The sequence below is a fragment of the Peromyscus leucopus genome, chromosome 3 (assembly GCF_004664715.2).
Source record: "Peromyscus leucopus breed LL Stock chromosome 3, UCI_PerLeu_2.1, whole genome shotgun sequence".
Taxonomy (NCBI): Eukaryota; Metazoa; Chordata; class Mammalia; order Rodentia; family Cricetidae; genus Peromyscus; species Peromyscus leucopus.
This window is the reverse complement of record NC_051065.1, coordinates 20,840,915-20,852,439: the sequence shown is the minus strand read 5'-3', so window position 1 is coordinate 20,852,439 and position 11,525 is coordinate 20,840,915. Positions and strand designations below refer to the sequence as shown.

At 39.8% G+C, this 11,525-nt stretch overlaps 1 protein-coding gene across 3 annotated transcripts in view; it reads right to left on the bottom strand.

The window, feature by feature from the left end:
• Positions 1-557: 557 nt before the first annotated feature.
• The window catches only part of Pon3 (paraoxonase 3), a 28,569-nt gene continuing 17,601 nt past the window's right edge, over positions 558-11,525 (bottom strand). For all 3 annotated transcript variants that reach the window (XM_028869821.2, XM_028869822.1, XM_037203518.1), the window contains 4 exons: positions 7,975-8,175; positions 6,386-6,467; positions 6,057-6,185; positions 558-1,983 (listed from right to left, as the gene is read on the bottom strand). In XM_028869821.2, coding sequence (XP_028725654.1) covers positions 1,825-1,983; positions 6,057-6,185; positions 6,386-6,467; positions 7,975-8,175 — 571 coding nt within the window. In that variant the 3' untranslated portion in view covers positions 558-1,824. The remainder of the gene's footprint in view (positions 1,984-6,056; positions 6,186-6,385; positions 6,468-7,974; positions 8,176-11,525) is intronic.

Below are 11,525 nucleotides of genomic sequence, written 5' to 3'. Positions count from 1 at the left end.
TTTTGTTGTTTGAGACAGGGTTTCTCACTGGCCTGAAGTACACCAAATAGGCTAGCTGCCAGCTGGCAAGCCCCAGTAAATCTATTCCTCCGGTGTTGGGATTACAAGCACATACCACCACACCTAGCTTTTTTATGTTGGTATTGGGGATCAAATTCAGTTCCTCGTGTTTGTAAGGCAAACTCCATAACAACTAAGCTAACTCCCCACAACATATAGCTATGTTTTGAAACTTAAAATATGACGACTACTGTAATATTCAGCTGGGCCATTCCTTCCTTGAAAGTTATAAAGTCTTAATGTCTAAATCAGAAATGATTACAAAGGTTAAAAGAGCACCATTTTATTCTGGTACAAAACTATTTACAAAACTTTTAGCTAAGGAGTGTTCTCTAGAATGTAAAGAGGTCTCCTTAATTCCCCATCACCAGAAGAGACATTGTATTGGAGGGGTGGTGGTAATCCACCACTAACAGAAATTCCACTAAGGAACATGGCTGCATAGATGTTCATCAATGATTTGACAAAAGTTGTCATTGTGTGTGTTTTTTGTTGTGTTATTTGCTTGTTTTTTTTTTAACCAAGAAATGAATGTCTTTATTTATTGTCATCAAATTAAGTTTAGATTTGTCCTTAGGACATGCTGTTTGTCTATAATAATACTAATCATTTTAGATTTATTGGAACCAATCAGCTGGAGTGCTCATTAAATGTCTTTTGAGTTAGCTAGTAGAGTGTTAGGGTTGGCAAAAAGTCCCATAAAAGACCACCAGTCATGTATGTAATTAGCAAGGGCATTTATTAAAAATTACCAACATGTTGGGATCTAACCATCTGACAAAGTGGCAAATGGTGACCCCGAGAGAAACTCACAGGCTCCTTTTAAGCAAGGTTAGGGGAATTCCAGGGAGGAGAGATGAGTCTGGGTACTGATTGGTGGGTTTAAACAATAAGTTTATAGGATCGGTAGGTGGCTCTATCAGTTAGGGGACTTCCCAGCAGCAGGGTAGGGAAAGCTATCTTTAGCTAGCAGAAGGCTGTGGGACATCTGCTGATTGGCGTTCCAGTCAGCTCCAGTAAACCAAACCTAAGGCCTGGTCTCTGGTAGGGCTACTAGGAACCTGTCACGGCCCTTGTCTAGCTCTCCTGCTCTCTCATAGAGAAAACTGAAGATGATTGTCCCAAGGCCCATCTTACATTCAGAGCCAAGATTAGTGATCCTCACAATGGAAGTATCAGTATAAAGTTTTATTCAAACAAACACATTGGCATAGCTTGCACTAAGCCAGCTGACGAGACTTGTCTATGTCAAATTTCCAGAATCCTATTTCCTAAACCAAGTCCAAGGCAGGCTTTGGGGTCTCAAGAGGAGAGTTATAGGTCTGGATACTTGATTGTAAGATGGTGTCCCACACAAGAGAGAAAAGAGAGTAAGAATTGTAAGTAGTTAAACATTGTCTTTTTTCTCTAGTGTGGACTGCAGTAGACACAGAATATCACAGTTGTGGGAGGCAATTTTGGTAAACAGTTACCAAGAGACACAAACCTAAGTGAGCGGGAGTCCTCAGTCACCACAGCCATATATCCCACTATATATAGGATATTGGGGACACCCGACAAAGCAGTATATATGGGTTTCTGGTTGGCTCAACATTAACTTGACTCTTGATTTCGTAGATATGTTTCTGTACTCCTTTTCTTTTCTCCATAAGAAAAACCAAACACACTTCCCTCATAATTGCAAGTAATTATAGTTCCATTTAGCATACAATTATAATTTTACTTTTGCCAAATATGAAAATTATGAAGATTTTGGAGAAAGATCTAGAGTTCACAATACAGAGCTTTGTGGAACACAGTGCCTATGAGCATTTTCTCACGGTATACAGAAGCCACAGTGCTGGCCTGAAGCACAGAGCCATCATTGGCATAGAGTGTGCTCACCCTGGGGTTATCGGACAAAGCATCCTGGATGCGTAGTACCTGTAAAGAGAAGACCAACCATCAGTATCCAAGAAAAGCTGTCTACAGATCTTCCCCTTCCCAAGAATTCTGGGTCAAGGGAATACTTTCAGAAACTAATAAGCTAAAAGTCTGAAGTGTATCTGAATTAAGTTTTCTCCTAGCAAAGGTACTAGTGACCCACCAACATCTCTGCACTAATGTTAACTAGCTGTTAACATTCATCAATTCCTTTATAGAGACCTTCGGCGGTTTGATAATTTGGCATCCGTAGAGAAGAAACTTGGGTCCCATAAACACTTGTCTAACGCCTGAGTTTGCAGTAGTTCTCTGACTGTGAATGTGCCTTTGACTGAGCCCACAGCATGAGGACAGAACCCTGGACAAAATGACTAAAGGACACCCAGTCAGCTAGCCTGACCTGCTAGTCAAGACGGTGGCAGTCTTCACTGCTGAGGGACCTCATAACTGAAGCAGCTAAGAAACAGAAAGAGAGTGTGGGAGTTTGGAGGCACCCCTGCCTAGGGCTGTTGTTGATCCCCAGATTAGCACACACAGCTTTGCTTATCAGTGAACACATAAGCTCTCAGGTTTCCAAGTAGCCTGGATGAAGTTCACTGGGCAGGGTGGGGTTGGGGGAGGGCAAAGATAGGAATCGAAGGAAAACAACCAACCATGAAGCAAAGGTTTGCTTTCCTGATCTCTGGCAATAGAACGAAGCTTCAGATGTTTTTGTTTGTTTGTTTCCTTTCATTTTTATTTTCATTCCAAGCTCCAACAACTTTGTTTCGAGTTTGCTACATAGAAATAATGGAGCTTGGATCTCATGCAGAAAGCGCAAGACTACTAAGAGGAGACGGGTCCCTAACTGTGGATACATAAGGCTTACCTAGAATGAACAGGTATTCAAATGCGAAAATAGGCACGTGAGAAACAGATCCTCAACAAATTTTCAATTATCTCACAGTGATATTTGCATTCCCTTTGTGCTGGCAAGTTTTGTGTCAACTTGACACAAGCTAGAATTATCTGAGAGGAGGGAGTCTCAACTGAGAAAGTGCCTCCAGAAGATCATCAGACTGTAGGGCATTTTCTTAATTACTGATTGAGGTCCCAGTTCATTGGGAGTGGTGCCATCCTTGGCAGGTGGGCCTGGTTTCTATGAGAAAGCAGGCTGAGCTGGGTGGTGGTGGTGCATGCCTTTAATCCCAGCACTCGGGAGGCAGAGGCTGGAGGATCTCTGTGAGTTTGAGGCCAGCCTGGGCTACAGAGTGAGTTCCAGGAAAGGCGTCAAAGCTACACAGAGAAACCCTGTCTCGAAAAACAAAACAAACAAACAAAAGCAGGCTGAGTGCGCACATTGAGCAAGCACCCCTCCATGGCCTCTATATCAGCTTCTGCCTCCAGGTCCCTGCCTTGTTTGAGTTCCTGTCCTGACTGCCTTTGATGATGAACAGCAATATGGAAGTATAAGCCAAATAAACCCTTTCCTCGCCAAGTTGCTTTGGTTCTGGTGTTTCATCTAGCAATAGAGACTCTAACTAGGACACACTTAAAGCAAATGCTGTGGCCAGGCTTTTGTAGGGAAGCTCTGTTTGTCTCTAGAAAGGCCGCAAGGTGTGTATCTGAATAAGAACAGGTAATGATTCTTCTCATTCTAGGCTTAGTTTGCACTTCTGGGATTATATACATACATACACATATATATATAATAAATTATAAGTATATAAAATATATTATAAAAGAATCTAGGGCAAAGTCAGAATATGTTGACTAACTCAATCTCAAAGTCCAAGGGATAGTTCTGTCTCCTTGAGAGCTTCCATGTTGTAGAAACACAGAAGTGGACTGCATGATTTTTATGCCCTAGGTGAACATTCTAGCTCTTATTTAAATTACCACAACATAGAATCTAGAATTTCTTCAGTATGTAGAATAACAACTATATCTATCCAAAGGCATTTAATTGGGTTGTCTTAAATCTTAAAAAATGGTTTGAAGGAGAAATCTATCACTTTCACATCTGACGTGTTTTTATTTACTTTATATAAATGTAAATGTGAAAAATTTAATAATGAAACTACATAAACATATGCCATGCTTTAGATTGCTCCATATAATAGGTATCAGTGCTATAAAAAGGCTGGTGTGTAGATAGCAAGTGTGTAATTGAAAGCTTGTATTCACTACCTATTTTCACTACGTAATTGCACAGCAAAAGCTGATCTACTTTGCTGAAACTTATTAGTGAATGTTTATCTAATATTTTTGAGAACCTCCTAAATAAATACTGTATTCACATCATTTCTACCCTCACTCTCCCCAACACAACTCTTCTCATATCCCTCTCAAATCTGTGACCTCTTCTTTAATTATGACTATTAAAGGCACACCTGCTGAACCTGTTTAGGCTGATGTTCATGTGTTTAGGGACAACATTTCCCCCATCTACACTGGCATGTCAACTGCTGTTGTCATTGAGTGGATAATGTCCTCTAGACATTACTGGAAACTGCACCCATACAATCTCAACAATATGATTGCCTTAAAATATTTCTTGATGCTCTCTTAAAGATTTCATGTCTGAGCCGGGTGGTGGTGGCGGCTGCACACGACTTTAATCCCAGCACTCAGGAGGCAGAGGCAAGTGGATCTCTGTAAGTTTGAGGCCAGCCTGGGCTACAGAGTGAGTTCCAGGAAAGATACCAAAGCTACACAGAGAAACCCTGTCTCGAAAAAAAACAAAAGAAAAAAAAATCATGACTGATATGTTAAATTCAAATAACAATAATTAAAAACCAGCCATACTCTTCAGTGGGAATGACCCCTCCTGGGTCAATGAATAAGCTGAGATTTGAATCTCAGTTTCTCAACTTCCCAAACATGTCACACCTTTCTTCAAGCCACACCTTCTATTCTCTTCTCTGTCTTCAACCCAGGACCTGCCCACAGCTTTTCACAGCCACCTTCACCCTCTACATAACTACGCTGCTTTTCCTACAAAACTTACTGTCTGTGTAACTTATATAATTCCTTTCGTAAATGAACTTATATGTTCAGTTAGTGTCTGGCCTTCTGTCCCCTAAGAACAGGGGCTTTGCATGTATTTTTTAATGTTTGTTTAAAGTTTTATTTTACTGTTTATTTTTTAGCGAGCATGTTTGTTTGTGTGAGCAGACGAGTGTACAAGTGCAGGTACCCACAGGCCACATCACTTGTGGAGGTCAGAGGATAACTTTCAGCAGTTGGTTCTCTCCTTCCGTGGTGGGACCAAGGATTGAACTCGGGTCATCGGTCTTGCATGGCAAGTTTTTTTTTTTTTTTTTTTTTTTTTTTTTAACCATCTCACCAGCCAATGTGTGTTTTATTTTCTGATATAGCCCAAGCATTAGAACAATATCTGGCAAAATGTGAACATCAGCAAATAAGTCTTTCCAAGTATATGTGAAAGAATTTGTAGTTGTAATTAAATTCAATGGAATTTTTAAATTTATTATTAGTATTAAATTCAATGTCATAGAAAATACAGTGTCTTATGCAACTGGTTTAAATGCTATAGATAATTCAATAGTTTTTACTTTAGAAGATATACTTTTAAATTAAGAAACCTTTAAAAGAAATTACTCTTGAATACTAGCATATCTATTAGAAGCCAAGAACAAAAATTCATCTTCAGAGTCTCCAATCATTCAAACCCTAGGTGTGGGCTGTGTACTCAGTGGTATGAACAGAGACGGTTCTATGCATGTCTCCACTGCAACCGCTTCTCAGAGCTTGTATTCTATTGGAAACACAGTAGGGCCATCTATGTCAACATCAACTCTCATGCTCATCTTTCCTCATTACTCTCAAATAGCAAAGAAAACCCTTACCAAGTTATGACCTGCTGTCTGGCAGTGATATTACATTAGCCCCCGATGGCTTAAAAAACTTAGGAACCCCATCTCTTCAAACTGCCACTATCTCTACTTTTTTATATAAACGTTTTGTTCAGTTCTGGAACATAAATGTGACCCACATAAATCCCCTCAACATCACCTCAGCAAATTTCCAGTCTTGCAGACTTGCCTGTGAGCTCAAGTATCAGTACTTACTTCTGACCCTGGAGGGTCCTCAGGGTTGTAGGTCAATAGCTTCATGGGGTTAGGATGGCATCCTGCCAAAATATCTCCCGTGGCAGGGTCCACAGTCAAGTTATCCACTAAGGTGCCTAGTTGAATGACCTTAAACAAAGAGGAAGTAGTGAGGACATTATCTCAATGTTCTCTGCCCTCCCTCCTACCAGTTTTTCCTGGTATTGGACATTGGTATATTTAGGGGGCTTTATGATTGCACTCTAAACATGTAAATAGTCGTGGATCCTTAAGAACATTTTATGGGTTAAATATGAGACTTATGTGCTGCTTGGCTGGGGAACTCTTACCTTCACTTGAGTTAAATCCCAATTATCATGTTTTTTCATTATGTGAATGTTCTTAGCTATTACATCAGCTACATAGACATACCTGTAAATAAGTAACAGTGTTAGCAAGTAGTAATGAAATACAATACAGTCTTCCTTTTGGAGAACAAATACAAAAATTCAAGTTGGTTTGAAGTACTACTGTGAGCTCTTTCTACAATACCATAAAAGAAGATAACAGGGTGGTACTTGTAATACTAGTGAAATGTTCTATAGGCTTTTAATGTGAAATGGGACCATGAAGTGAAAGGTAGTATTATAGATGACATATAGACTCAATCTCATTACTTAGGAGTTATATATTTTTTTCAATTGAATGAGGTAAGAACATTCTTCCAGGACTAAAGAGTCTGTACTTCCAAACTTAGAGCTTGAAATAACAGTGGGATGGCCACGAAGCTCAGTCACACTGTGCTTTCAAAACAGGAAGAATGTCTACAGACATTTTCTTTTTTGTTGTCAGTTTTGTTTTGTTTTGTTTTGAAAAAGGGTCCCACTATGTAGCTTTGGCTGTCCTGGAACTCACTAGGTAGACCAGGCTGGCCTCAAAATCACAGATATCCTCCTACCTCTGCCTCCCAAGTTCTGGCATTAAAGGCATGCACCACTACATGCAGCCTAAAGGCATTTCTATTCATGATCTCAAATATAAATGTTGTTATTCATAGTATATCTCTGCTTTAAAAGTCTTTAAATTTTAACTATCTGCCCAGGACGTCCTCTGGTAAAATTTCATGTAGCAAGCTTTCTTGTCTGAATATCTTTGGATCACCAGTCCCCTAATGATGACATGGAGACTTAGTATTGATTATGAAAACTTGGTCTTAGCTTAGGCTGGTTTCCAACTAGCTCTTATAACTTAATTAATCCATATTTTTTAGTCCACATTCTGCCACAAGGTTCTGTTACCTCTCCTCAGTATGGCACGTCTGACTATCTCCGAGTCTGCTGGTGAAATCTGCCCCTAGATTCCTCCTCCTCTCCCCCTCCCTCCCTTCCTCTCTCTCTGGGGAAATTCCACCTATCTTCTCCTGCCTAGCTATTGGCCATTCAGCTCTTTATTAAACCAATCAGAAGGTGTCTTGAGAAAGATGTATCTTTACAGTGTACAAAAAGATTATCCACAATATTTTTGTGCTTCTTAAAAGCAGTCATGGAATTATCCTAAGTCTGCCAATTGTACCATCACATGTACAAGGCAGGCTTCTCTCTCTCTCCTAAGAGTTTTTAGTCAATATGGCATTATATTATGTGGTTAAATACCTTCTGGGCTTATAAGGGGCAAAGATATATTCATCCTGCTTTTAGAAAGAATGTTGGAAAAGAATGTATTTAGAACATTCTAAGAATTTAGAACAAAGATCATATTTTTGAGTCTCTCTTTTTCTGGAGGGGACTTGAAATTCAAGAGAACAAATAGTTTTTAGGATCACATATTTCTTAACACCTGAGCCCTCCTCCCACATACTGACTGCTTGCACTTCAGGGAGCTCTTGAAGGAGCTCTTCATTGTTGAGGACAAAGGGCAGAACCATTCTGAAAGCACATACTTCTGGTCTAGTGAGACTGTGATTCCATTGGCAGAACTAAATCCTTGGGCCACTACTTTGACCTCCCTTGGGCTGTAGAAAAGAACATAAGTCCAGTGAAAGTCCATGATCATCTCCAGAAGTACCAAGAAGTAGCTGGTGAAGTAGTGGTCTCTTGTAGCATAGAACTGCTCTGGCCCAAGAACCACAATGTCATTCACACTAGAAAAAAAAGGAGGGGGAGAAACTCATAAGATATTTGAATGTTTTGATTATTGACACAGCCACTAAGATTGATCTAGAGCACCATGATCTCCAGTTTTAAATGATAGGCTCTAAGATGAATTAACTAATTCCATAAAACATTCTTATTTTACTTTCACATGTTTTCTTTGGACTATTTATTATTTTAAGTAAAAAATGAATATGTATACTAACAAACTCTAGACTTGTGGATGTTATGATGGTTTACTGTGACAGATATATTATCTTTGTTTTTCCTCTAGAATTAGACTTAATTCTTAAAGTTAAGCCTGTCATGTGACTTGTTTTAACCAAAAAAGAAAGGATATATATATATATATGGCTTCTTTTGTTTGTGTGTATTTGTGTGCATATTCACACGTGTAATGTGTGTCTGAAGAAGGCAGACCAGAGGTTAACTTCGTGTATCTACCTTGATTATTGAGGCTTCTTGTTGGTCTGGAACTCCTCAAATAGGCTAGGCTGGTTGACCAGTAAGCCCCAAGGATCTACCTGTCTCTGCTTCCCCAACACTGGGATTATAAGCACATGCTACCATGTCCAGCTATTTTTTTACATGAGTTCTGAGAATCAAACTCCAGTCCTTATGCTTATAAGATAAGCATTTTACTGACTGAGCCATTTTCCCAGGCCCCAAGTGTGGCTTTTTAATGAAAGACTTGGAGAATCAATGAGTGATCCATTGTTTTTTCATGGGAACAAGCAATTTTTCTGAGGGTGTACTATTGTGGTCCTCCTAAGACCCTAAGTGAGGATGATATGACACTAGGTCCTGATCAACACATGGAGCTTGAGTGAGGAAATAGAAGAAAACCACACAGCTTTGACCCATAGGTATTCCTTCCTGTCATAGCTTAACCAAGTCTGTCTTGACATTTATGTTTTCTCTAAGCAGGTAGGATAACAGGTGATACTTTTTCTTTTGTTCTTTCTTGTTGTTGTTTTGTTTCTCATTTATGGGTTTCTCTGTGTAACAGCCTTGGCTATCCTCAAACTCACTCTATAGACCAGGCTGGCCTTGAACTCAGAGATCTGCCTGCTGCTGCCTCCTGAGCACTGGCATTAAAGGCATGTGCCACACCCAGCCTTCTTGTTCTTTATTTTAAGAAAGTGATCAGTGTTATAATACAAATAATGAGTCATAAACCCCTGTATTTTGGAAAAGAAAAAATGTGACTTGAAAATTAAAAAGAAATATGAAGGGTATTTTACATTTAATTATTTTGTGTGTGTGTGTGTGTGTGTGTGTGTGTGTGTGTGTATACACATCTGAGAGCTCTATAGCACATCTGCTACAGTGCATGTGCAGAGGTCAAAGGGCAGTTTGCTGGAGTCCATCCTCCCCTTCCACAATGCACAGCCAGGATCAACCTCACTCTGTTGGGCTTGCTGGCAAGCACCTTTTCCCACTATGCCATCTCTGACACCGGAAGCATTTTGTTTTGTTTTAAAGAAATAAAATTTTAGAGAAGGGAAATCTGGACGAGGAAAGGGAATATATGTAATTTTCATGCAGTGTCCCTTGTCACTGGCCCATTCATCCTTCCTGGCTTGTCCGGAGTGCCCCTTCTTCCAAGAGATCTCTAGTGACACTAGAACATTAAAGGCTTGCCTGGTGCCCTGCATTAAATTCCCTTAGTTTCCTCCTGTGACACTCTGTTTTGCCCTTTGTACTTGCTGCTCAATGTGTGTGCCATGGTTCCTCTCAAGCTCCAACTTAGAGCCTCACTGCCTCATCTGCCTCTCTCCACTGCCAAGTAGGAGCAAATTCATCCTTTCTGACAGATTTCCCACAGGTGCCTCTTCGCGGCACCTTATCCTGTACCTTGGCCTCTTGTCTCCCACCACAGACTTGTTGCTGTCAAAACACAGGATATCACCCAGTTTGACTTGTTCACACACAAGTGGGCAGGGTAAGGGTGAGAAGGCCCCCTGGGACACCTTTGACTGAGAGGAGAGGAGGTTGCAGGATAAACTCTTTTCTCTTTCTTGTCTGGGTCAGATCATTGTGAAATGAGGCTTATGTTGCCTCTTCAGGGTAACTCCATGATTTTGAGCTGTGTCTTAACTGCGCTTAGTAATGACTGACTTGACAAGGCATTTCCACAGTTTCCCCAATGTAAGTGTTTTCTGGATAGGTCTTAACAAGCTACCATCAACTGTACAGATTAAAAGAGCAAAAGTTATTATAACACAGTTTACAGAGTAAGAGTATGGAATCAAGCAGTTAGCCCAGTCATGTTAGCAGAGCCAGGTTCCCAAGTTTCTGTGGAAAGACCTGGGTTTTGACTTTTCTGGATCAAGGTAGCATTCACTGACTTGGAGATCTCTCACTCCAGTGTGGGTATGGTATCCATGATTGGGTGCTGGTCTTCTGTATCCCTCTGCCTTCTTACTGGATTAAGAATACATCGTACATTATAATACAAAGTAAAGCTTTGTCTTCAATTACCTCTGCAGGTATTTTTCTAAGTAAGGCCACATTCTGAGGTTTGTGTGGTAGGGATTTAAACATACATTTTTATATAAAATTTTAGAAAAGTGAATGCTGGATGACTTGGGAAATATTTTATAGTTTTGTAGGACCCAATTCAACTCATCACATTCCCCTTTCTTTACTTAAGGCTGATCTGATTTAAGTTTTCTAGGATTGAACATTCTCATAATGTTTTCCCATAAGAGGTGTTTTCTAGGATTCCTCCTGTGAGGTTATATGAGCCTCATAATTCACCACTGAGGTAAGTCCAGTCAACAAGGAAAATCTTCATTTTACTGTGAAATGGAGGCACAACTTAAGTGACTTTTGCATTCCCCAGAAATTCTGTGAGGTTCTGATCCACTGTGACTCAGAACAGAATCTGGTGATATGCTCACTTCATAATAGAAAAACTCTTTATTGTTTAAGACCTAAAATTGACAATCTACTAAAAATTTTAATTTTCTAAATCCAGTAAGAATGATATTGATCATTGCAAATTGAGAACTCAGTTTGTAACTCCAATAGACCCAGGCTTACCTGCCGATCACAAACTGACTCAGGCAACCTACCTGGCCCACAACTTCTATGAGACTCAGTTTCCTCTTTCTTGTTACTAAATGCTATGTGAAAATTCAGTTAAAGCATTTTGACATAGCACTTGGTACACAGTCAACATTTAATAAGGGTAATTTTTATAAGTGCCCACGGTTTGTTTGTTTGATTTTTTTTTTATCAAATCTTCTTTTAAAAAATTGGGTACAAAAAATAAACCATCTGGAGGTTGGTTCTAACACCCAGTGGGTAAGGCTTGGAGAACACAACCTACCTG